The sequence below is a fragment of the Drosophila novamexicana genome, unplaced genomic scaffold, assembly GCF_003285875.2.
Source record: "Drosophila novamexicana strain 15010-1031.04,08,12 unplaced genomic scaffold, DnovRS2.1 tig00000960-arrow-arrow-pilon, whole genome shotgun sequence".
NCBI lineage: Eukaryota > Metazoa > Arthropoda > Insecta > Diptera > Drosophilidae > Drosophila > Drosophila novamexicana.
The window spans coordinates 2,388,609-2,416,006 of NW_020824833.1; the positions used below are offsets into that span (position 1 = coordinate 2,388,609).

The 27,398-nt window shown below is 40.7% G+C and overlaps 2 protein-coding genes across 3 annotated transcripts; one reads left to right on the forward strand and one right to left on the reverse strand.

Annotated features, from left to right (window-relative positions):
• The first annotated feature begins 533 nt into the window (after positions 1 to 533).
• On the forward strand, positions 534 to 2,993 carry LOC115765369 (ketimine reductase mu-crystallin). 2 transcript variants are annotated; one of them, XM_030708892.1, is made up of 3 exons: positions 661 to 1,821; positions 2,495 to 2,692; positions 2,766 to 2,993. In XM_030708892.1, the coding sequence occupies exons 1-3, from the start codon at positions 939 to 941 to the stop codon at positions 2,831 to 2,833; spliced, it is 1,149 nt and encodes a 382-aa protein (XP_030564752.1). In that variant the 5' UTR covers positions 661 to 938; the 3' UTR covers positions 2,834 to 2,993. The 2 variants fall into 2 exon arrangements, with proteins under 2 accessions (XP_030564753.1, XP_030564752.1); XM_030708893.1 differs by lacking the exons at positions 2,495 to 2,692; positions 2,766 to 2,993 and adding an exon at positions 1,897 to 2,458 and having other exon boundaries at positions 534 to 1,821.
• A 5,091-nt stretch (positions 2,994 to 8,084) lies between these two features.
• LOC115765386 (AF4/FMR2 family member 4) lies at positions 8,085 to 17,203 on the reverse strand. The gene is made up of 8 exons (XM_030708911.1): positions 17,096 to 17,203; positions 12,721 to 12,862; positions 10,043 to 12,591; positions 9,786 to 9,964; positions 9,219 to 9,411; positions 8,801 to 9,006; positions 8,516 to 8,735; positions 8,085 to 8,437 (listed from the first exon to the last, which is right to left on the reverse strand). Exons 2-8 carry the CDS (start codon positions 12,860 to 12,862, stop codon positions 8,180 to 8,182), a joined length of 3,747 nt encoding a protein of 1,248 aa, XP_030564771.1. The 5' UTR covers positions 17,096 to 17,203; the 3' UTR covers positions 8,085 to 8,179.
• Between the last annotated feature and the right edge of the window lie 10,195 nt (positions 17,204 to 27,398).

Sequence of the window (27,398 nt, forward strand, 5' to 3'; positions counted from 1 at the left end):
CCTTGGAGATAACTTGATAATAGCCTGAACCCGAAACTCCATGCCCAATATCTTTGGCTAGTTCGTGATTTTGCCACAGCTGAATGTGGAACGTCATAAAACCCCGCTATAATGTGCACCTTCTCAAAGTATGTAGTAAGACTTTCAACTTTCTATCAATTTCGACTTGGACTTTGAGATGAATAAGGGAAAATGTTTCCCAGCCTTTTTTAAATTGCCAAAAATTTAGCGACTGTAGAGCGGCAGCCATAACATATATCGAAATAATTACACGAAACAGGGTTTTTAGGTATCGAGTACTCGAATTCATAACAGTGAGCTTGCCGTGCATCTATCGAGTATGAGAAACACTGTAAACGGTATCGAGTATACAGTGCACCACAGCCTCACTGTAAATTAACAGCTAAAGTACTAAAACGGGCTGTTAATGTTAACGGAAAATAAATACAATGAAAGTGATAACATGGAAGTCAACACATTATGTCAAACAAAAAATAACCGAAAAGTGTAGAGATTAGCCTGCGGCTTTCGATGGAATTGTCAATTTTTCTTAACAGACGAAACATATGTATGCGATATATTTAAGCGATATCCCAAGTAGAAAAATACTTGCAGAGCTGTTGAGCGTTACAGAATGTTATGTCAAAGACTCGAACGCGATCAAAGGTCATGTTTACTATTTGAATTGATGGAAATAAATGAAAAATGCAGCAAGTCCGCATGTCTGAATATAGATATATGTAAAATAAAGTAAAAACAAAACATACATACGTAATACTCGAGCAGTATTTTGGTGACTCGACAGTTTAGTTGGCCATGCATTTAATGCCAGATTAGCTTTCAAGATTTGGTGCCTGCTGACTTTTTGGTCATTACATCTGCAACTTCCGTTCAGTTCGGATTCCCAAAAATAGTTGAAAATAGGAATTATTTAAAAAATGAACAATCTGAGTCCCGTTTTCTACAACGCCGAGTCTGTGCGCCGCGTACTCAATTGGCCGATGGTCAACGAGGCCGTCGAGGCGGCGCTTAAGGCGGTTGTGGATCATACGAGTGAGCCGAACGCCAATGCCGGAGTCGAGCACATGGAGCAGGATCAGGGCAATGAGCCGCAGTCCAATAACAGCATCAAGTCGTATGTGAGTCAGCCGGCGCGCAGCGTCACCATAGCCGGCAACGATCCCAGCAAGCTAATGCTGACCATGCCCGCCTTTGTGGGCAACTATCGACTGACGGCGGGCGGCGCTGGCGGCGATGCCACCAATGTGGGCCGCTCGACGCTGGCCTGCAAGGTTGTCACATCTTTCAGGGCCAACCGGCAACTGCAGCCGCCGTTGCCGAGCATCTGCGCCAACATAATGCTTTTCAATGTCAAGACGGGCGAACTGGAGGCCATTATGGCAGGCACGGACATCACCACATGGCGCACTGTATCCGCCTCGCTGGTGGCCACAAAATACTTGTACTTCCGTCGCTTTGGGCCGCGAGCGGAGCATCAGCTTGAGATCAACGTGGCAATCGTGGGCTGCGGCGCCCAGGGGCAGCTGCATGCCGCCGCCATGTGCGCCAACTTCAAGGTGAAGCAGCTGAATCTATACAATCGCACCGAATCCCAAGCCGTCCAGTTGGCCAGCCAGCTGCGCCAGCGGCTGTCCAGCGACAGCAGCAACAGCTATGCCACAGACATGCCCGACATCAAGGTCTGCAGCTCGGCTCGCGAGGCCGTTGCCCAGGCGGACGTCATCTGCATGGCCACATATGCGCGTGAGGCGCTCATCCATGCCAACGATCTGCGCGAAAAGCGCTCCGTTCACATCAACGGTAAGCGGAGCTCAATTTGATGTCCCTTCCGTCTGATATGTAATATATATATGCATCCATTTCGTCTTTTGTTAGGAATGAATCCCGATAGAGCTTGAAAAAGGAACCACATATTAGCAGACTCCACTCATTTGTAAAGAAATGTTGTTGAAACAGCATAGGTCCAGTTACGGAAACTCTTTTCGGTCTGCCGAAGAAACAATATATAGCTTAACGAGACGTTTCAATACTTAGCCATATTACTTATGTTCTCTTATCGCCCGATCGTTTTTATGGCAGATAAGATTTCGCTCATATGTTATGAGAAGCATGTAAATTCTCGTTGAAATATCTTCCTCGAAGGCCAAAAAACTTGTTCATACTCATTTAAGCACCGTTTTTTTCCTATAGAGCTTATATTATGTGATGTTCATATGATAAGAACATAATGGAGCTTATACTATATGCCATGTTTAATAAGGGTATCGTAAAACGCGAACAGGATTTTCAATCGAAACCTTATGGCAGCTATATAAACGAGATGGGGGGGGTATCCAATGCTGCCGAGTCCGGAATATGTAGCTAGATATTCTTTGCAGATTAACAGACAACACAGACAAACGGGCATGACTTTTCCTACTCGACTGATCAAAAGCGTTATAAAAACCCTTCCAAATGCTTGATCTACTTTCAGCTGTGGGCGCTGGCGAGGTGCACTTTGGCGAGGTATCCGCGGATATCTATGCCGAATCGCTGGTCTACGTCGACTGTATGTCCAATGCTGAGCACGAGCTGGTTGGGCTGCCCGCGCCGATAGCTGGCGAGTTGGGCGGAGTTATAATCCATGGCAACTATCCGGATGAACAGGCAGTTACCATATTTCAGTCGATGGGTGAGCTCTCCAGACTAAATATTATCAATAACACTATTTATGCCATCCCATCTTGTTTGTCTGCGGCGCATAGGAATGGCCTCCGAGGATGCTTGTGTGGCCGAAGCCGTGCAGTCGGCGCTCCTGTCATGCGCCAAGTAATGCTCCACTCCGATTCGAGCTGCTGAGAGATCATTCCACTTGGATGGGACTATGACGGGATATCATCCGGGCACAAACTGACAGCAAAATGCATAAGGAAAACGTAGCGCTGAAAGCAAACATAAACGAATTAAAGCTGGATAAATCTATCAATATAAAACTACAATTTTTTTTTTTTGTAAATTTTTTTTTGTTTTGTAATCATTTTAGTATTTTTTTTTTATTTTCAATGTTTTGTTGGTTGTTTTGTTTTGTTTTTGTTTGTTTTTTGTTGTTGTTGTTTTTTTTTTTTTTTTTGCTTTTGTCATTTGTTTTGTTTTGAAATTTGTTCATTAATTTTATGTTTTACTTATTAATTTAGTATCTGGTTTTCTCATCATCTGCTCAACCGCTCATCATCTGCCCCCTTGCCTTCAGCTGGCCCTTTGGCCCTTTCGCACACCTTTCGCACTCATCCAATTTTCATTTATATATGTAGATGATGTTAGCCTTTAGAAACGCGGCCTAGAACCTAGTGGGAAGTGTTTTTTGTTTGTCTTTTATCTTGGGTTTGGTTAATTGGCTTTGGGTCCCAGTCTAAGCCCTTTTCAATGCCGCATGCGTTGTTTTTCCCACTTTGGTTTAAATAATTTTTTAGCATAACTATTAAATAATTTTGTTATATAATTATTTATATACATATATATATATATATATGTATAATCAGTTTTTGTTTTTGTTTTTTGTTTTGCTTTTTCTCGCTTCTCAATTTAAATTTTTTAATTAATAAAATACTCAACAAATAATTTAATTGGGCTTTTTCATCTTGCGACTTCTGCTGCAAATGAGACACCAGCTTGTTGTTAATGTTGTTGTTGTTGTTCTTGTTGTTGTTGTGGTTGTTGTTTCCATGTTGTTGTTGCATTTTGATTTCTTTTCTTTTCTTTATTATTTAGTACTATTTAAACACTTAATAGTTATTACACATTAGAATGCCTTGTCTTTTTTTTACTGTCTTGAAATATTTGAGTACGCAAATCAATTCAAATTAATTTAAAAAATGAATAAAAATCATAAATCTTCTTGTTTTTTTTTTTTTTTTTTTTTTTGAAAACATTTTGCTTGTTTATTTTGTTGTTGGTTTTTTGTGTTCAGTTCGCTTTCGCTGTGTGGCGAACCGAAACTGTTTTTAAAAAAATAATAATAAAAATAATAGTTTTCTTTAAAATGTATATATATACACATATATGTGTTCAGATATGCGGTATATATCTATAATTTAAACTGTGCATTTTACATATAGATTCGCTCTTGCTGTTGTTTTGTATTACAGTTACAAAAAAAAAAAAATCATAATTATAATTATATAATAATAATAATAATAATCATAGTTGCATTAAAAATAGATTTAAATTACATATATTTATTGACGCTGACAATTAAAAAAAAAAAAAAACACACTTAAGACTGATGGCTAAATTAAAGGAAAGTACGCACGCACATGCACAAGTTTTGTGCGCGTCTCTTGAAATGGTTCTCGATTTTTGCTTGTTTTTCTTTTCGTTTTCTTTTTTTTTTTTTTTTGTTTCTTCTTTGTTTTTTACTGTATTTTTTGCTTTGCTTTTGCTTTTGCTCTTGCTTTTGTGTCTGTTGCATCGAATTTATTAAATTTTAATTAGGCATAAATTAATTAGTATTATTTTATTTTTATTATTACATATATATGTATATTTAATATTTACAGTTTCTTTGCTACTTGTTTGTTTTATGGGGTTGCTTGTTCTTCAGTTGCAACTTGTTGTTGCCTCTTGCTTCCTGTTTCATCATGTATCTCTGTCTCTGTCTCCGTCTCTGTCTCTGTCTCTGTCTCGTGTATATCTGTCTCTGTTGCCTACGTCTGTCTCATTCTCATTCGGTTTCGCTTTGCAATATTTCATATTAACTTTGTTAGCGCACTAAACTCTAATTTTTCACTTCATTTTATATTTTGTATTGACTAAAGAAAAAAATGTTTTTGCTTGATTTCTTCATGTTTTCATATTGTGTGTGTGTTTTTTTTTTACGCTCTCAAACTTTTATTCTTTACAGCTCTGTCTGTCTCTTTCCATCTAACACACACTTCCGCCTGTTCCCCAAAATCTCTGCCAGAGCTAAGTTTGTTTTTCCTCTTTCCATATTTTTCCTTTTATTTAGTTTTCTTTTTTTTTTTTGTTTCTTTTGACTGCGGCTTGAAAAAGCTGTGGAATTTGGGGGCCATGAAAGTGCCCGACGAAGAGTCCCCAACCCGCCCTAACCCCTATGTATATCAACTTGTGCTGGTATCTCTCAGCCGATTCTCAACATTTTAGTTTCGTTTACTTTGCTTTGGGCAAATTTTTATATATGGGTTTTACATACATATAGATCTCTATATATTATTGAAACATTTAGCGTGGTAGTTTTTTTTTTTTTTTTGTTTTTTATCATATTTTTAAATTGTTTTGTTTTTTTTTTTTATATATTTCTATTAATATGCCTTTGATATTAATATTTAATACATTGTTACGCAATAGTTCATTACAATTATGGTTTAAAATTAAAAAAAAAATATATATTATGCAATATAAGTAATACATACATACATACATATATACATATATATATATATATACATATACCAACATATATGAATATATATATACATATATGCATATATATTATATATTTAATAAAAACTATTACATTAGTTATTATTTAATAAGAAGTTTTTTTTGTTTACTCAGATGTGTGTGTTCTTACGTTTTTATATTATATTATATATATTATATATAGTCATGTATATATATATATAAATTTACTTTTAAGAGTTGGTACAACTTGTTGAAAATTTTGCATATTTTGTTGTTGTTGTTGTTGTTGTTGTTGTTGTTGTTGTTGCTGTATTTGTGTGGCATATAAAAATGTTTGCTTTTTATTGTTTATGATTTTTACCTTTGATAAACATTTCAACTATTTCATTCGTACAGTGTACTCATTTTTTTCTGCTTTGCTAGTGTATTCAATTGCTTGGGTTGTTGTTGTTGTTGTTCCGCGCATGTGTGTGTGTGTGTGGGGGGGGGGGGGGGGGGGGGGTCAGGTTTATCGCTGCCAAAATAAAAAACAAACAATTGGCTTTTTGGATGTGAACGATGCAACAGAATTTTGATACAAAATAAATATGATTTAAATGCAAAAACGATATTAAATTCGATTTTCATTTAAAAAATTTCATATTGTTGAAATTTCAATCGTGTGTGTGTGTGTGCGAGTATGTGTGTTTGTGGGACGTATGGAAATACAATTTACAGTTTGAATCAAAAAAAATTACTGGCATATTTATCTTTATATTTATGTATTTATATATTGTGTATATATAATGATTTACGTATAAATGTATTGTTGTTTTTTTATGTGTGTATTGTATATTAAGGCAGAATCAAACAAACAAACTTATCAAGATGAACATAAGATATATATGTGTATATATATATCTATATATATATGAACAATCTGCAATGTGTGTAAATGTGTGTAGGTGAACAACATACAAACTAAACCCATTTTTTTCATTGTGTGGGTGTTGGTGTTGGTGTTGGTGTGTGTGTGTGTGTGTGTGTGTGTGTGTGTGTGTGTGTGTAAAGAGTATGTTAAGTTCATGTTACTGTTTCTGTCACATGTCACTGTTATCTCCGCTGTTAATTTTACTGCTGTTGTCTGCTGCCATTTTGGCCTTGCTTATATTTGCTTTTTTTTTCTCAATCTACGCTAATTTTGCTATATTTTGTTGATGTTTGTTGTTGTTGTTGTTTTGCTGTTGCCTGTTACTATTATATATATTATTTTTTATCATGTTTTGTTTTGTAATACAAAGAAAAACTCTTTTCTTGCCGTGGGTATCAACGCCACCGTTGGCGTGTTTTTTGTGGTTAATTAGTTACTAAATTTACATTTACCGTTTTTTTTTTTAATATTATAATTATTATTATTATTAACTTTCTGCTGCTTATTTCCGTTGTGTTTAATATAGTTAACAAAAAAAAAAAAAAAAAAAAAAAAAAAAATACACGATTTTAGCAGCCTTTTTAAACAACTATGTAGCTCTTCATCTCTTCTCTTTCTCCACCAGCTCTTCCTCTTCTATTCCGTTTTCTGATCTGCTTCCCATTTACTCTTGCTTTTCTTATATTTTTTAGCAATCCAGCGTTCGTCTTTAGCTTCGAACCAATTCTCGCTGTCTTTGCTTCTTCGCTGCTTTGCCATCTTTCAATATTCTTATGTTCAGCTGTATTCATTGTTTTGTTTCTTTTTCTTCTTTTTTCTTTTTTTTTTTTTGCTTTTCGCTTGTTTATCACATTTAATATAATATATATGCATATATATACTATAAATATATATATATATATATATATATATATATATATATATATATAAATATACATATATATATTCATACATGTATATAGTTTTGTTTAATTTAGTTTTTTTTTTTTTTGCTTTTATTTTATGCATTTGCGACGCGCTTTGCTTGGGAGGCGCCTATGGAAATTCTTCGGGTTGTTCTTGCTGGTTGTTTTTGTGGTTGTTGCTGTTGCTGTTGCTGTTGCATCTGTTTCTCCTTTGGTGCTGTTGTATACTTTTGCAGCTGCAGCTGCAGCTTCAGCAGCAGTAGCAGCAGCAGTAAGCGTTCGTTAACTGTTGGCAGTGTTGCTTAACGTCAGTGCACAGCTAGAGCAGCTCCTGCTGCAGCAGCAATAGCTGCTGTTGCTGTTGCAGTTGCGCCTGTTGCTGCAGCTGCTGCTGCTGCCAGCGCTTGTACATGCCCAGATAGGTGCGTGTGGTTGTTGTTGTGGTGCCGGTGCCGGTGCCGGTGCCGCTAATTGTTGTTGTTGCTGCTGCTGCTGCTGCTGCTGCTGCTGCTGCTGCTGCTGCTGTGGGCATGGCATGTGGGCATACAGGCAGCTGCAGCTGCTGTTGCGAGTGCAATGTTGTTGCTGTTAATGTTGTGGTTGTTGTTGATGACGCTGCTGCTGCTGCTGCTGCTACTGGCGGCTGCAACTTGTAGTGCGTGGCATCCATTACAGTCTCGTAGCAATAGGCGGCCGCATCAAGCAATGTTGTGGCATAATAGCTGCTGCTGTGCAGTCTACGACTGCTGTAGATGTTGTTAATGTTGTTGTTTATGCTGCTGCTGCTGCTATTGTTGTTGTTGCTGTTGTTAATGTTATTAGTATTATTGTTGTTGTTGCTGTTGTTGTTGTTGCTGTTGTTGTTGTTGTTGGTACGTTGCTGTTGGCTAGCAGCTGCTGCTGCGGCGGCGAATTATGAATTGGAATTGCGTTTAGTTGGCAGCTAGGACGAGCTGGACTGATTCATATTGCCAAACATGTGGGCTGAGAACGATGTCTGTCCCGCCGAATTGGCCTGTGACGTGGACGACTGTTGTTGCTGTTGCTGCTGCTGTTGCTGCTGCTGCTGCTGCGCCTGCTGTTGATTCAGCGAGCCGCGCCCGTGCTTCGGTATGGGCGGCTGTATATACTCATGCCGTGCGAGTGCAAACACATCCATGCGATCCTCCTTGCGATAGGCCAAACAGCCGCGTATGAAACTCTACGAGAAACAATCAAAATCCAGAGCCAGCATTAAAATATGATCTAAGGAATACAACAAATTGTGTTTCGGACTAACCTTTGCCTCATTGGAGACAGTTGGCTTGTTGGAGAACTGCACTTCGGTGGCCTTCAGTATGGTATTCTCCTCGAGAATTGTGGCCTGCGATTGATTATGGCCAAACGGCTTCTTGCCATATAAACACTGATAAAATATCACGCCCACGCTCCACACATCCACTTTTGATGAGATTTTCGGTGGATTCTTGCCAACCACAAAGCATTCCGGCGGCAGATACCTGCAAAACACCAATCGAATTATTGAGTTAGTTCTATATAAAAAGTCAACTTGATTTTTATTTACCAATAGGTGCCCGCGCCCTGAGATGTCAGATCCATGCCATGATCCGGATTGTAGTTCTCATCGTCCATCACTTTGGACAAACCGAAGTCGGTTATTTTGATCTCGCCACAGACATTGCCCTCGGTTAACAATATATTGCCCGGCTTCAGATCGTAATGGATGACAGGCGGTTTAATCTCATTTAGATACTTGAGTGCAGATACAACCTGAATATAAAATAATGAATATGAATATGAAAACGTTTACGTTTACGAGTGCCGCGCACAAAGGGTATTATAGCAACATATAGAAGTGCTTAGTTATATGCCCGATTCTTTGAATTGCCGCACAAAAACACATGGCTTCAACTTAGAATTCAACTTGGACATTTCAGTTAATGGATAACAATCGTTCCATATATAGTTTCGTGCACACTCACCTGCATTATTATCGAGCGCGCCTCACGCTCGGGTATAGTCTTATGCTGCTTCAGATAAAAGTCGAGATCGTGTCCATCACAATACTCCAGCACGGTGCAGAATGAATTCGCATCGATCTCAAAGACATCATAGAGCTTCACCACGCGCGGATGATCCAGCGCCTTGTGTATGTTGTACTCCCGCAAGGCGTGTCTAGATTTCAAGTATACAAAACAAAGACGGAAGCATGAGCAAAATTCAATCGAAGCGAATCCACTTCCCCCCTTTTCACTTTTCTATTTCCCCTAACTAAAGTCCTAGTCTATGGCAAGGCAAATATTGCTGGCAAATATGTATCAACATTTTTTATGTGTGGAGATAACATTAATTTTGACAAGCTATGGCGCGCTTTTGTTAACATGTAAAATGTTACACTTAACATGTGACTGTAAATGGCACGCTCTTCTCTAGGATTTGAACATGCACTGTTAAGTGACGGACGAATTTTTGAATGTTGTTGAAGGAATCTAATTGATTTCTAGTTGGTAATTTCTAATTGCTCTGTTCGCGCTGCTGCCTCTACTCACTTGATATAATTAGCTTTCTTATCCTCCTTCCAATCCTTGTTTAATTGGTGCACCTTACATGCGACATAGCGTTGCTCCTTGAGGTCAAATGCCTTGTGCACCTCGGAGAAGCCGCCCTTGCCCAGCAGCATCAGAAGCAGATAGCGATCATTCAGCACAGGATGATTGTTAAAGCGGGACTGCAATGGGAAATGAAAAATGTGATTAGACAAACAGATACTTGTTGAGGACTAGCCAGGCTGGACTGGTTCAGGTACCTGATCTTCGTTGAGTATGCGCTTGAGCTCGCGTATGTGGAGATTACGTTCACGCTCGAGCTTCTCCATCTCCAGCTGCAGATCGGCGTCCTCCTTTTTGAGTGCGTTCTGTCGCAGCTTGAGTATCTCATCGTATTCGTAGTACTCCTGCGCCGTATACGCGCCTGACACCGGATCCGGTTTAAGAAATGTGCCCGAATCGGAGCAGCTGCCGCTATCGTTGCCACCGATGCCGCCGCCGCCGCCAACGCCGGTTCCACTGCCAGCACCACCACCGCCGCCGCCGCGATCCGACAGTCTATCACCGACGCCGCCGCTGTTGCCGACATTGGCGCCCGATCCGGCGCCGCCGCCACCGCCGGCAACGCCGCCGCCAGCACCACCGCCGCCATTATGGAGCAGTTGCGCCTGCTGGGCTTGTGTTGAATTGGAGCGGGAGAGACCACGGCCGCACGAGACGACCACAACAGCACCGCTGCCAGCGCCTACGCCGCCGGCGCCAGATGCGTTAACGGCGGCGTTGCCGACAGCAATGCCGCTGTCCAGGCTGCCGGCGCCGGCATTGCCGCCAAGGCGATCAGTCAGCTGGGAGGAGTCATTGGAATTGGAATTCTGTTGCTGTTGCTGGTGCTGGTTGTTTTGCTGGTTGCTGTTGTTGCGCTTGCGTCCGGATTCGGCTGGGCGCTTCTTCATCAGCTGCTTCTTCTGGCGATCGATCTCCTCACGCTCAGCCGTTATCTCCTCCTGGCGTCGGCTGAGCTCCTGAAACGCATAGCCGTCCGTCCAGTTCTCCTGGAATGTGGCGCCGACGCGCTGTGTCACAAACTGGCCCAATCTCAATCGATTCTGCATACACTTCTGTCGCGCCTCCTTCTTCTCAATGCTGCTCTTCTCCTTGAGCAGCTTCTTAACCACATCAATGCACTTGGCAATGTGCGACTTGTGCTGATCGATCACCTTCTGGTGGCTCATTATCTGGCACTTTTGCTCATCGGACAGTCTTGTCATCTCGTCCAGCTTCGCCTTACCCGACTCGTGTTCCGCCTCCCGCTCCTGTAGCTCCATCTGTGACACTTCCGTTTGTGTGCTCTTCGTGTATGTCATGATTGCCGTCGGCATTGGCAGTGGCGGCGGCGGTGGCGGCAAACCGCCCACACCCACGCCGACGCCCACATTGACGCCAACACCGACGCCGACATTGACGCCCAGCGTGCTTAGCTGCTGATGCGTGGGCACAACGGCCACGCTGGCCGCCGATGTGGTCACGGGCAGCTGTTGCTGTTGCTGCGCCTGCTGCTGTGCCGTTTGTGGACCGACCACGCCCAGTCCGAGACTGGCGGCGTTAAGGACGCCATGCGCCACGCCGACATGTGACATGGCCACGCCCATTTGCGTCTGCTGAGGAACCATTGCGTTGGAAGTCTGTTGCTGCTGCTGCTGTTGGCGTTGCTGCTGCTGCTGTTTTGCCGCCGCTGCTGCCGCCGCCGCCGCCGCCGCAGAGCTAACAAAATGAAACTCGGCGCCCGCCTGCTGCACCTGTTGCTGGCTGGGCGACTGCGTCTGTGGACTAGTTGAATGATAGCCGTGTATGGAATACGCGCTCGTCGTCTGCACCTGGCTGTTGACCTGCTGCTGTTGCTGTTGCTGCTGCTGTTGTTGTTGCTGCTGCTGTTGTTGTTGCTGCTGATGCTGTTGCTGCTGCTGTTGTGTTGCCGACGATGGCGACTTGCTGCCCGTGTGCTGCCGCAGCGTTGAATTGCCGCCCGACTGCTGCTGCTGCTGCTTGTTGAAGTAATCGTTGATCTTCTTGTTGTCACTGGCGCCTGGCAGTAATAGACGCGCACTTTTTCCGCCAGCGCTGGCACCGGAACCGCTGACGCTGCCACCGCCGCCGCCGCCACCGCTGGATAGTGTGCAGCGATCAGCGCCCAGGCTTAACGCTAGGCCGGCTGGCGTTTTTGAAATGCCGTCGCGGAATGCCAGCGATTTGCCGACTTTAAGGCCGCCAACGACGCTGCTGCTGCTGCCGCCGCCGCCGCCGTTGCCGGTTTCGTCTGAACTATTCGGCATTTTGCGTTTTCGCTTGCGCTCCGCGGGCGTGCGCGGCTGTTTCCCGCTGGCATTGGTGGCGGGTACAAGTCCGGGTCCAGGTCCGCTTCCCGGGCCAGTGCTATTGTGCTGCTGCTGCTGCTGTTGTTGCTGCTGCTGCTGCTGTTGTTGGACACTGAGCATGTCAAGCATGGAGGCGCCGTTGTTTGAGTGCAGTCCAGCGTTTAGCTGCTGCTGTTGTAGGCTGCCGAGTCCTAGCATATCGTTGACATCCTTTTCGCTGTGCGATGAACCAGTGCTCATATTCGAGTCCGGATTGCTACTGTGTCCGCCAGCAGCGCCGTGTGGCTGCTGTTGCTGCTGATGCAGCGCTGCGTGCGGATGCTGCTGGTGCAAATGTTGCAGCTGTTGATGTTGTGGCGGCAGTGCGCTATGATGCAGCGACTGTTGTTGCTGCTGCTGCTGTTGTTGTTGTTGTTGCTGCTGCTGCTGTTGCGCAGCTGCCGCCGCCGCCGCTGCTGCTGCTGCTGCTGCCGCTTGCTGTTGCAAATGCAACGTGTGCGTTTGCAAGTGTTGCTGCTGCGTGAGTTGCTGTGGCAGCAATTGCTGTTGCTGCTGCGCTTGCGTACTGTGATGATTTGCAAAATGTTGCTGTGGCGGCTGCTGCTGTTGTTGCTGCTGTTGCTGCTGTGCTGCTTGACTGCTCGGATGATGATGACTTAGGGTCGATGTGGTCTGTGGGGCCATCTGCAATTGAGCGCCGGCGGACATCTGCAGGGAAAAGGTAAAACAAAACAAACAAAATAAGTTAATTCTTCTATTGTTTTATGCACATTACATGTATTAAACTAAGTAATTGATCGATTCCTCTTATCGATATGCAAGGCACTGCCGTTTGCAACACTGAACCACTTTTTGTTTTGATTCGCTGGTTCGTTGGCGATAGCGCAGCGCTGCCAGACATATGCCTCTCAACAAAGTGGCAACGATGAAGCTGAACCGCAAATTGAAAAAATAAAAAAAAAATGGCAGAATAGCGAAAGAGAAACGTGCAAAATACATGGCAACAATATGACGAGTACGCGTTATATGTGTATGAGTGAGTGAGACGTCATAGCAAGCGCGTGCTACTCTGCTGAGCGCCGCTCCGCGAGACGTGCGTGTGAGTGAGCGCAATGCAGCAGCAGCAGTGCCTGAGTGTTGTGTGTGTGTGTATGTGTGTGTATGTGTGTGTGTGTGTATGTGTGTGTGTATGTGTGTGTGTATGTGTGTGTGTATGTGTGTGTGTATGTGTGTGTGTATGTGTGTGTGTCTGTGAGTGTGTGCCTCTGCATGTTGGAATATTTTATCAAAAAGCAAAGACAATGAGAGAGAAAAAAAAAACGAAACAAGAACAAAGTTGAAAATTAAAATACAAATTATTTGTCTACCCAACACAATTTTTTTTTCTCTTTCGTACATATGTATTTACTTTTTGCGAACACTTCTTTTCAAGTTTCTTTCCCCACAACACAATTTAATTTTATTTTTCCTTTTTATTTTTCTTTTTTTAATTTGCATTTGCATTTGCTTTGTGTATGTGTGTGTGTCTTATTTATGACAAAATGCCGTTCACCTTTTTTAAGCGCCGCATATTTTTCTGCACACACATACGCTTTGCTTCTGTGTGTGTATGTATGCGTGTGTATGATGTGTATGTGTGTGCGTGTATGTGTGTGTATGAATTTTCACATTGTATTATAATTTATCACATTCATTGCTGTGTTTATTTATGCACTTTTATGAATTTTACATCACGCTTTACGATTATAATCGACTCTTTTGCACGCCGCGTACTTAGTTTATGGCTGGTATTTGTATTTTTCTTTCAGTTTCGGGGCAGGCAGCAAATTGTTATACGCGTATTTGTAATGGTGCGCGCGGCCCGTAACGAGCAAGAAAGAAGGTGAAAAAAGAAGAACAAGAGCAACAAAACGCGTACGCAGACAACGACAACGACGACAGCAGCAGCGACAGCGACAGCGACGAACGTCTCAGACTCGGCGCTTTTGCTATTTGCAGAGAGTGCGAGCGCGAGAGCGGGGGTGAGAGACACAAAACCAAAGAGAGCGCTACAGAGAGAGTGAGAAAGAGCGAGCACACAACGAGCCGGAGCTGAAGTCGAGACAACAACACAACTGCACCACTACACAGCACTACATATTTGCAAAAACGATGGAAAGAAATGTACAATAAAAATTAATCCGATTGACAGGCAGCCACCGCTTCGTCTGTCGTTCGCTCGCTCGGCCTTCGTTGGCCCGATGGGTTTTCTGTTGCTTTTGATAAATTTCTGCGACTTCCGCGCGCGCCCATCCAAAAACAACACCGAAACTAAACTACACAACTACAACAACTATTTGTAGTTGCTGCTGCTGCTGCTGCTGCGACGACTTTGCTGCGCGACTGCGAGCGTTCTTCTTCTTGCTACACTTCCAACATTGCCCAGCGCAAGCAGCAGCAGAGCAACCCAACCGGCGTCTTTGTCATTTCGCGAGGCGCGCGTTGACGTCGACGTCGACGTTGACAGCGACGCTGGCGACGACGCCATTGCCCAAATTATGTTCGTATTTATACATATGTACATAGTACATACGCACATGCATGTCATGTATAACGTATATATATATATATATATATATATATATATATATATATATGTGTGTGTGACTGTGAATGGAAACGCAATATAAATGATTGAAAAATAAAAATAATCATCAAGCTGATTCGAATTAAAAGCGCATGAAAAATAAATTCAAAGTTGATCTACATATTTGCAGCATATTTTGATAGCCAGTTTCGGAGGGAATAGTACGAAACTTTAAATTAGAATTGGACAAAAGATTTCTAAACATGAGGTTAGTGAGATTTTTATATGTAATTCAGTTGAGTTTATTTTTTTTTTTTATTTTTGTTGATTTGCTCTATTTAACGTTTAACGGCAACGTATTCCTGGCGATGTTGGCAACGGCTCTGCAAGCGCCGCAGTCAGCAGCGAGCAGCGTAAAAAGGAAGGAAGCAAATTTCGCGCTGTCGTCGCGCCGCGTTGCGACGCATCGCTGTTTGCGGTTAGCTGAACACGACAACAACAGCTGGGCGCTGAACGAAGGTGCTGCCTGCTGCTGCTTTGATGAGAGTGAGAGCGGAAGATGTGACGCCGTGAAAGAGTGTTGCCAAACATGGCTAAGAAAAAATGAGCAAATGCAAAACCCGAACGAACACACAAGAAAGTTGTAACGGCCCAAATTGGCAACACCAACAACGGACAAGACCCAAAGAGAAAACAAATGATAACAAACCGTGCGAGCCGCGGCGAGCCCAAAACGCAAACGAAATGGGCAGCGACGACTTAATTTTTGGGCTTGCTCCACTCACGTGCGCGCGAATGAGATAAATCTATGATGATGTTGATGTTGTTGATGGGGACCACAAAAGCAAAAGCGTGCGAAAAGGCCCGCGAGACGCAGACGTAGACGGCGAGAACGAACCGAGACAAAACCAAATTCGAGCGTGAGCGTCCCTCTCTCTATATGAATACTTGTCTCTGGTCTCTGTATAGCGTCGGTGTGGGTGCGGGGCAGCGTGCGAGGGTGTGGCAGTGACATGCATAACGTTAGCATGCACTTCTTATTGGCACCATCTGTGCATGTGGGTATGTGTGTGTGTGTATGTGTGGCGTCAGCAACTGCAACTGCTGCTGCGGCAGCGACTGCAGCAGATGTACGTATGTATGTACATACACATGTATGTTTGTATGTATGTTTGTGCGAGAGAGTGAGCGAGTACTATAACGATTTCGAGTGCATTCCAATGCAGCTTGAAAAACCGTTGCATATTTGGTGCTTTTTCAAATGCTTTCGGGCAGCAGCCTTTTTTTAACGCTATCATTCTGCCTCACTCGCACGAACGACACTGCAGCCGCAGCCTCAGCGCATGCAACGAACAAGTTTTTATTTTGCTTTTGGCAACGTGTTGTGATAATGCTTCATTGCAAATACACACACACAAAATTACAAAAAAAAAAATATATATATATATATATATATATATATATATATATGTATAGATGTGTGCATGCATTAGTGAGTGTTTAAAAACTGGTTGTCGCCATCACGGCAAGACGTTGACATTAGGGCTGCCATCCAACACAACAGTCCAAAACAATCGTAGCTGTCTGGCAACGCCGTCGCGCAACGCCAGGCAACAACAGTCGCCGTCGTCGCCGCAGTTTAACAGTTCACATCGATGAGTCAAGGTCGAGAGACGTCACGCAAATTTTCGTTTTCATTGCTTACCCACAGCACAAAAAAAGAAAGAAAAAACTATGTATGTCCGTTTATTTTTAGCGTGCGAGTGGCGTCGTCGTGTATCAACGACGACGAGCCGAACAGGCACGAATCGTAGCGACGAATGAATGGGAAGCGAACGTTAAAAGCACGCAAGGCAGAGCCACTCGAATAATTAATTTTTGTATTTTTTTTTTTTCATTATATATTTTTGTTGCTGCTTTTATCGTTGTCATTGGTTTAATAAAAACCTAGTACTTTTTTTTCGTTTCATTAGTTTCATTATCGGCAGATTATATGTAATTATTATGCATCTTCAATATTTACATTATCAACCCAATAAGGTTGCATGTTGAACTGCTAAAGTTATTGCACTTAAAAATAAACTGGCTAATTCTCGTTTAAAAATATATTATGGGGAAGACAATGTAATTGATTGTGTGTTTATTTCTCTTTAAAATATAAAATTTTGTTAATTTCCATACAGGGCAATCAATGGGTTAACATGGATTGCGTCCCCAATTGCTTAACAGACCCATGTTAAGAAAACGTATACTGGGCGCACAGCAAAGTGCCGCAGCAGCAGAAAGCATCAGCACGTGCACGAAGCACCGCCAATGTAAACAAAGAGAAATACACACACAAAACGAAAAGAAGAAAAAAAAATAACAACACTCACGCTCTTGGTTAACTTGCGACCAGCGGCGCCGCTGCCGGCGCTACGCTTGCTGCTGTTGTTGTTGCTGGTGCTGCGGCTGCGTTTGCGTGCGGCGCTGTTCGCAGAGGCTGCTGCTGTTGTTGCTGCAGTAGCTAACATGGCAACGTAACAGTGAGCATATGTCGCTGCTGACGCTGACGTCGCCGTTGTTAAACAGCTGATACGCTTACCGGCAAAATTTTATAAATCAGCTGCCCATAGGCGCAGCGTTGTTGCTAGAACTCTCTCGTGCTCTCCCGCTGAGCGCGTGAGTAAGTGGTGTGTTTGTGTGTGCTGCAAGAGCGAGTGTTCGGCCGGTGTTCTCTCGACTTATTTGCACTCACTCTTTTGCGTTTTCTCTCTGTTGCTGTTTGCCGATATGACTCTCGTCTTGTTTTTTGTTTTGTATTTTGTATTTTGTGTTTTGTGTTTTCCTTTTTTCTTTTAGCTTGCTTGTTTTGCACACTTTGCTTGATTTGCACGTTTTGCATTTATGTTACACATACGCTTCGCTTTGGCATTCGTATCGTTTAGATTGCCTCTTGCCTGTTTTTATTGTTGCTTTTGCCTGCTGTAGTTGTATTTTGTAGGAAGTTGGCAAAAATAAAAAAAATTCAAGCGCGCGCGTTGCCGACAACGACACGTCACGTTACTCGCTCTTTAAGTTCGACACTGTTGTGCTAGAGAGCAGCGGCAAGGTAAAATTGGCAAGTCTACAACAAAAACGACAGCGGGCTGGTTGGCAGGGAGCAAACCCGACTGCGACGCCGACTGAACGTTTGTATGTAAGCATGTATATGTATATGTATGTATGCATGTATATGTCTGTCTGTTAACCGAGTGAACTTAAATTGTTTAGTTCTTTCTGTCTGCTGATGTCGCCGTCCCCGTCACTATACTGTATCTGTTTCTCAGCATTTCTCGTTTGTTCTTCTGTGGAGCGATCGCAAGGCCGCAGATGCCACTGACGTTGCCGTTGTCGTTGCCATTGCGTGTGCGTTAGAAAGCTCTTTGCACTTTTTGCCAGCAAAAACAATTTCGAAAGCATGCTGCGGCTGGTCTTTAGATTTGCCGTTAGCAGCGAAATGCAGCAGTCGACGTCGACAGAGCAGCCGTGAACCAAAGTGGATTTTAATTTCTACTGTTAGCAGGCGCACAGCACAAGCACATACGAACATACGTACATACATATGTAGGTATGTTGTGTTGTTGGGTGAAAGCATTTTAATAGAACATTGCCGTTAACAGTAGCTGAGAGAGCGCTAGAAGAGGAGACCGCTGCTGCTGAAATGCTTTGGTCGTTGCCCAGCCCCAAAATGCGAACTCGCATTCAATAGTCGTATGCTCTTTAATTATGCACATACTTATGTACATGCAAGCACAAACATGTATGTACATGTGGATACTAATGTGTGCTGCTATGTATTATTGTATTAGTATTTTCCCATAATGGGCATTAATATTATCAGCTAATGGTACGAGGATGCGTTCGTCGTGTGTGTATGGCTATTGACGCACCTGGTGTTTTGTATCTAGACGCAGAGCTAGAGGGAGTGGGAGTAAGTGCCCCGTTATGTTTGCGCTGCTGTTCTCTAGATTAGTTCAACTAGCTGCATGCATGCATGCATACAAGCATATTATGTGTATGTGTGTGTGTGTGTAAAATGATTGATAGAACGCGAGTATGCATCGAAATTTCGAATTTAAAGCACAACATACACATACACACACATTCACACATAATCATACGTTTGCGTATTTATGTATGTATGTACATATGTATGTAGTATATAAACAAAGCAAAAGCACAAAATGAATGCACGTATGTATATATGTATGTACATTGGGTTTGGCATACATATTGGATGAACAAAAAAAAATAAATAAATACAACAACAAATGTTCTGAGTGTGTCGCAGTGACTGACTTTGAGATACCCTGCCACGTCATACAGTCATAATTGCATAAATATATATATATATGTATCTATGTATATAGCCCGATTACGAACGATTCACAATCTGCAATCTACCATATAGCCCATACTTTGTATTTTACTATTTTACTTTACTATTTAATAAAAAAACAATAAACAAATTCTAATTATATCAAAAAATAATCATAACTATATATATATATATATATATATATATATATATATATATTTATTATTGATCAAGTATATTTATACTGCATAACCCATTTATCATAGCTTGCGGCCATATTTCCCAAGAACAGGGTATACAAATAACATTTAGTGGGCATTCTCACTAGTCTGGCAACGCCATCAACGCGCAGCATTCAAGTTTTTAATTTCTCTCTCTAGTTGCTTATTTTATGCATTATTTTTGTTGTTTCTTTTCATTTTTTTTGGCTTTTCGCTTTTTGTGGATGATTTCGTGTTGCACTTATTGCTGAATTGCTTCGCATGTATGCTATGCATGCATATACAAACATACATATGCATGTGTATATGTAACTGGGTGTATGTTAATATGTCTTCCATTTTATTATATGTATGTATTTTGCCTCATCTGATTTCAAACTGCGCAACTTTCACCCGAACCGACAACAAACAAATTTATAAACACAACAAAAAACGCTGCAAAATGTTTAACTACAAATTATGCGCACACACACACTCACACACACACACAAATGTACACCAGTATATTCAGATAATTTAATTTATGTATGTATGTATAATTTTGTTAGCATTGACATTCGTCCCAATGACTCTCAGCTGACGTAATCGCAGCATAAAAAAAAAAAATAAAAACAAAAGAAAAAAACAACAAATGTTCACGAGTAAATAAAATACAAATATTTTTGTTGATTTTGGGCGCGACAAAATGAAGATTGCGACGGCTCAAGTTGACTCGATCAAAAATACGAGTACTTGAGTACTCCATATGCATACATATGTATGAGACCGAAGAAGATACCCTACACGCATGTAAGAACAGAGACAGCATGGGTACATCGATACAACAAGTGGATATGTTACCTTTATATAGACTTTACTACAATTTCGATTCTACATAAAGTAAGAACGAAAAACAGGAGTGCTTTAGAAGGTAGTCTCCGTCCAGAAGATATCCTCAACCTTGCACTGACCTGCATTTACAGTAAATTTCCAAAAAACAACATATCGATATTGATTTACATACATATATGTACACATGTATGTACATATATGGGAGATGCTTCCGTTACATACATTTGCACAAAATCAGTATAGGGTAGTTTAAATTACAGTTAATTCTGTGAAACATTCCAAATGAATCATAAACATTCTCGGACTTGCACTTGCTTATACACACACACACACACACACACATAAGCACCATGCATACATGTACATATGTGTATGCATATATGCATATGTACATGTGTAAGCATATTGAATAAAATGTTTGCAAGTTTTACAATAACAATTGAAATAGCGACATACACATACACACACATATATATTTATACATGTGTACATGTATTATATGAATGTTTGTCCATAAATCTGACATGTCTGGCAATTACAACTACAAGTGGTAGAGTTGCCAATTCAATTGAATATCTGTTTTGTGTTCAAGTCGCCGCTGGTGGGTGCTAATCGTGCGATACTATGTAGGTGCCTCACAACTGAGAGAGCAAAGCACAAGTGCTAATCTACATATACATGCACATATACATACACACATACCACATGTACTTATGCATGCATTTGTACACATACGAATTGTAACAGTCGAAAAAATGTTATCAAAATTAGAAATTCCATGCATTTGATTCAAGTCACGTACACACACAAACACACAGCACACGCATACGTATAGATGAGATGTTGGCTGCCTATTGTATTGAAAATTATTTGTTTAACGTATGTAAGTCAACTAATTAAATTTAATAATTATGCATACAACGCATAGAAATATGCGACTTTGGCGATGCCTGCATACGAAATGGTAACGAGCAGCGAAAAAACAATAACAACATGAAAATGGCAACAGGGAGAAAAAGAAATTTACATATATTTAAAGACACATATATATATACATATACATATATATATAAATGTATATCAATTGTATACATATGTGCATGAGTGCGTATATGCATGCAAAGAAAACATTGCAAAAAAAAACTGAACAATTATAAAATAAAACGGGCTACAACAACTGCAATGAGCCGCGTTACGCATACGCAGATTGGCAGCAGCAGCGAGAGGTGGATGACTACGACGACGACGCTGACGCTGACGTCTAATTATGCTGCTGCTGCAACAACAATATCGACGACGAGACCACACGACCCACTCACCGAGGCGACCGAGCGACGAACGCAGCGACAACGTCGGCGACGACCCACGACAACACAAAATGTAAGCGCAGCGAGTGGAAACGAACGAGTTGCGGCGGCGGCAGCGGCGGCGGCGGCAGCTATGTATGCCTGCCTGCCGGCCTGTCGTCGCTCACTCTCTCACTCTCGAAAGCTCTCGCCTACTGCAACAACAGTGGCAGCGGCAGCGGCAGCGGCAGAAGCAGCAGCAGCGAATTGGTGGGTTTGAAAACAGTTTACTATTGAGCAGACAAACACACACAAACATGCAATAGCAGAGGCAATAATAACAAAAAAAAAAAAAAAAACACACACACAACAGAGTGAAAAATAGCAAATAAAAAGTGTAAACTAAAGTAAGGTAAAGTAAACTGACGTTGACGGAATCGTCGCTTTAGCCGCGTGAGTTTTTCGTTTCAGTTATTATTGAAGCACAAACAAATTGAGACTAAAAATGCGGCGTGAGATTTGATTGTGAGTAAGCGCAAGCGTCGCGTTCGCGCCGTTGACGTCGACAGCGACGTCAGCGTCTCAGTCACATTTAAAATAAAGGCAAACAAATATACAAAAGTAAAAGCCAAAGAACGCAAGGGGAATGAAATTAAATGTATGTATGTATGTATGAAATGTATGTATATATGTGTACATATGCATGTTTGTATGTTTGTGTGTGTGTGTGTGTGTGTGTGTGTGTGTGGTGGGAAATGAAAAAGCGCAGAAAAGTACAAAGTAACGCAAAAAAACTGAAGCTTAGCGACTGGGCAGCGACGTTGTCGCGACGTTGGCGCCGCCGTCACCAAGTGCAAAGTGTGATGGGCGTGGCAGCTGGTGTGGGCGGCTGGGTTGCACGGTACGGCATGTAAGTGCATATATGTATGTATGTACATTTGCATGTATGTATGTATTTATGTACAATATATGTACATATGTATGCTGTTCTTGTTGTTGGGCTGTCAACAAATTAAGCATAAAGCAAGAAGAGGAACAGCAACAACTATGTACACATGTATGTATGTATATACATACAAACATAAATATGAGGTAATCGTGGGCAGCGCCGCTTGTTTATCAAAACAACAAACAGAGGAAATATTTTTAACATTTCAGCTAAAATCAAAAATTGCCAAAAGGCAGAAGTCAGAATCCAAAGACAGCAACAACAACAACAACAACGACGGCGGTAAACATTACCGCATCTGGCATACATATACATACATACATGTGTATACATACATACATACCTGCACACTTAATACTACACATAATAAATGTACATACATATGTATGTATATACATACATATGTCTGTGTGTTTTTGTTCGAGAATTTCTGCCTTCGGATGTATAAAGCAAATGGAATTTTTATTAACAGTCACAAAAACGGCAGCGCAAAATGCAGCCAACATTTATTTATAGATTGCAAGACAAAGATAGCGATACGCAGGCAGTTAGAAAGAGAAAGCGTCAACGCAAGTCTGGCTAGTGGAGTGATGGCGGAGAGGAGCTGGTGTGGTGTGCCGGAGCAGGAGTTTGGGTGGCTGGGTGCTGCCCATAAGTAACGGATCACTGTGCCGCCGACGAGTTTATGAACTAGAGACTAGACAAACCCCAAAAGGCAAAAATACAATTGTCGGGAAGAGAGCGCGCGCGGGGGCCGTGTTACACACAAAGTGTGTGCGAGCGAGAAAGACAGTGAGAGAGAGAAAGAGAGAGAGAGAGAGAGGGAGAGAATGGGCGAGAGCAATTGAGAGTTGTGCACAATTGTATAAAAAAAGAACAGAAAAGTGCCACGAATTGTGTACATACTTTGTAAGTTGAAATCTACATACAAACATGCAAACATGCATATATGTATATATGTATATAAGCAAATATGCATGTACGTGCGCATGTATGTACGTATGCATGTACAGATAAGAACCAAATACATCCAAAGTTCAGTTTTAGAATACTACGTGGTGTTTGATTTTGTCAATGGTTTTTGCGGCTTTTGTTGGGTTCTTATATTGGATATATATTAGATACATACATACATACATACATATGTATGTACAAATCAACGACGTATGTAACTTTCAGGAATGCAGAGATAGAGTCTCTGATACACGATAAGTTAGAGGCAAGTAAGAGTAAGTTCTCCGATTTGTCAGTATCCTCTATATTGCTGTAACTGCAGCGATCCATTCAGAGTCTACAATGCACACAGATATTGTACTAGCTTTAACCTTAATAACAGTTATCAATGGGAATAGCATGGATTATGTATTTAATTATTGCACTAATAGGTATACATGTATATGTATTGTTTACAGGTAGAATAGTAAAGCTCAAGCCATGACTCATCGCATTATCAGTTCAATTGCGCAATCCAGAGATTTTGCAATGCAAACTACATATATGCATGTTTTCTCATCGTGACTTCATGATGACGAGACATTTTCACAATTGCCAGAAACAAAATAAGTATAGCTTTTCATCTACTCAAGCGCCTTTCCAATGCCATATTTTATTTAGTATATATGTATGTCTTGTATATATATATATATATATTAACAATATAACATTGTAGTATCCATTTCCGTGTTTTGCGAAGAAACCCTTTAAATATCTCTCTCCAAGGACTTGCATTGTCTGAAAACGTGTGGAAATTTCTGATAATATTCCTGCATGTATATCGTAATAAGTTTCATCAGTTGTGCATTAGCCCTGACTGCTAGTGATTGACCTTTGATTATTTCGCTTCAGTCAACACTCGCATCGGTTATACAATACTATATATATATATATATATACACTATATACTATATACTGCAAACATGTAACTTTCATTACTTTCAGTCCATTAGAGGGTAAGCGCATTTGTAGTATTGATTTTGCTTTTCATTTTCAGTTGGCGCTTGCAAATCTAATACATATACATACATACATACATACATACATACATACATACATACATGTATTGAGGGAATATTCTGTGGTTAGTTCAATTTGTTGTTCAATTGTTGTTAAAAAATTGAAAGCAGCCGAAATTACTCCATTTAAGATAAGTACTTTTTGTATATTCTGAGATTGCATTGTATACCCCATGTTCAGTTTTTGATAGGGTATACAAATATGCCTTTGCTTGTAGAATGATCTAGTCAAGTTCCTACCCGCACAATTTCTATTGTATTTTTATTGATATTAAATTCTACGCAAAATTGTTTAGATAAGATTAAATTAGCCCACAAAACGCACAAACACAACAATAAAAAAAAAAAAAAAAAAAGAAAAAAAGAAGAGAACAAACGAGAAAATTCCCATAATTAAATGAAAAACATCGTCGAAGCTTCCTCCTTCAATTTGCCCATTTACGCACAGGCAAAACCTAGAGCAGCAACAGGATCAGCGTCTGTTTTCGTGCACCGCAGATTAAATACCCTACCTGAAAGATACATATCCAAGCGATTGTTTCTATGGGCACGATACGAAGTCGATGCAATTTTCAAGAAAGAAACGCTTCGTAATTTCGGAATTTGATAAAGATTTCTTGATATATGTAAAATGCTTTACACTAACTTAATTCTGGACAGATTTGTTCTATGGAGCTATAAAACATAGTAGAACGTTGATTGACAAAGCTCTTCATGCTGATTCAGATTAGTTATATATCTAGATATATGTATACTTTACGATGTCCCCTTCAAGGAGTGGCACATTTTGCAGCGTAACGAGAGAGGGTATACAAAAATTATATAACATTCAACAAATGTATTTTAGCCTAAACATGTGAAATCTTAAAACAACATAAACTTTTGTATTAATATTTAAGAGTATTTCGTTGGATTAAGAAATCAGGATCGACAGAAGAGAAATATAAATAAATAAAAATAATAGAAAATAGAATTTGTTAATGCAGAAATATTCAATTTAGTCGCTTTCGAACAGTTTGCTCGATAATTGCGAAAGGAAGAGATTTCTATAGTCGGCTTTTGTTTGTATTCCATTCTCGATAGTTGTGTATGTACGTACGTATGTGTGTGTGTGTGTGTACTTTATGCGAGTTCAGATCTATGATATGTGTGATTAATTCTGTAACTCTTTCTTTCTATTATTCACATATTTTGCACGCTTTTTGTCACCTCTCAAGCGGAAATACATATGTACATATTGCCCGCAAGGCAACCGAAAACTCGAAAGCATGGAGAACACAATTAACAAAATGAAATCAAATACACACACAAACAAACATGCATACATATGAACATACATACATACATACATAGGTATGCATGTATTAAGAATAGTAAGACAAATAAAAGACCCATAAAAGAACAAGTAAGAGGTTCAAGTCGGGAGCTCCCGACTAGGGGATACCCTGAACCCTCTTCTTCCAACATCAAATGCATATAGATATTCTATTTTAGAAGTTATATGATTCTAGCTCTTATTATTTACCAAAATTGCCCAAAAAACAGGATATCGATATCGATTTTTATCGATTGCTTGGAAACGGAGGAAGTTATCGATTATCGGAAACAAACTCGATCTGCGCGGGAACTAGGAGCATCTACATCTAAAATATCAGTATCTAGCTCTTATAGGTTCTGAGATCCTTGCGTTCATACGGACAGACGGACAGACAGATGGACATGGCTAGATCGACTCGGCTATTGATGCTGATCAAGAATACATATATGTATATACTTTCTGCCTGTTACATACATTTAGATTTTGCACAAATACAATATACCCTTATACCCATTTTGATTGGGTTCAGGGTATAAAAAACAATAGCAACAAAGACAAATAGCTTTGTATTTGTTTAGGCAATTAACAAACCATTTTTATGCTCAATAAATTAATAAACTGTTAAAAAAAAGACGCCTTTTCAAGCTGCGAATGAAAAGAAAAGCAACAAAATTCAACACAAAAAAATGTCGCCACGCGCGTTCTTTGCAATATATATATGTATGTACATATGTGTGTATGCATGTGTGTATGTCAATGTATGCATGTTAATGTATGCATGTGTGTATGTCAATGTATGCATGTGTGTATGTCAATGTATGCATGTGTGTATGTCAATGTATGCATGTGTGTGTGTATGTATTGAAATTAAATCAAATAAATACAAAAGTTCCGTTTTATATTTATTTTTAAGTACATATACATATGTACATATTTATGTATGTATGTATGCATGTATGTGCAGCAAACTGTTTTAATAAGTAGTTCATTTGCGCTGCGTCTTTGGCGAAATTTTAAATTGAAAACTCATAAAAGCAGGGCAAAGGAGAGTAGCCGATTGAGAGATACCCTGTAGGCAGCTTACGGCTGCTCAGCTTCGCATATTCTCATATTCCATATATGCATATATACATACATGCATATATATATATATATATACATGCATACGAATTTCAATCTTGATCATATTTTCAGAAAGTTTTCATATACTATATTATAATTTATATAATACCAATCGGGAACTCAGCTTTAAATAACTGCAAATCGATAATTATCGTCGATAATTATCGATTTTGAGTAACATGTATGTATGTATATATTCCAGATAAATATGCAAATTAAACTCAATATTTGAAGCATATGTATATCTACATAGTTCACATATCTATCGCTCACAGTTGCGTTGCGTTCACAGATCGACTTGGGCATACCCTTCTTAGCTATTTATTAATGGGCATTGGCTATAAAAGCGTGAGCGAAAAAATTGTCGCCATGCTCGTAAATATTTATCAGCCCCTGCTGCTGCTGTTGCTTGGTCGAATCGGGGTCCTATATAAACTTGCCATATACATATATATATATATGTGTGTATATATGTGCACGCACACACACGCAAGCCAGAGCGAGAGGGCGAGAGGGAGAGAGCGAGATGCACGTGCAGAACACAAGCAATGCGCACTTTAATAAAAATCACTCATACGTAATTTCATTGGAATTTTTGTT

Excerpts from the sequence above, each read along its gene's own strand:
- LOC115765386 (XM_030708911.1), bottom strand. The coding sequence starts at position 12,862 with ATGTCCGCCGGCGCTCAATTGCAGATGGCCCCACAGACCACATCGACC. Across the intron at positions 9,007-9,218 it reads CGCGCTCGATAATAATGCAG|GTTGTATCTGCACTCAAGTA; the intron begins GTGAGTGTGCAC and ends TTTTATATTCAG. Across the intron at positions 8,438-8,515 it reads CTGTCTCCAATGAGGCAAAG|AGTTTCATACGCGGCTGTTT; the intron begins GTTAGTCCGAAA and ends TGTTTCTCGTAG.
- LOC115765369 (XM_030708892.1), top strand. The coding sequence starts at position 939 with ATGAACAATCTGAGTCCCGTTTTCTACAACGCCGAGTCTGTGCGCCGC. Across the intron at positions 1,822-2,494 it reads GCGCTCCGTTCACATCAACG|CTGTGGGCGCTGGCGAGGTG; the intron begins GTAAGCGGAGCT and ends ATCTACTTTCAG. Across the intron at positions 2,693-2,765 it reads TACCATATTTCAGTCGATGG|GAATGGCCTCCGAGGATGCT; the intron begins GTGAGCTCTCCA and ends TGCGGCGCATAG.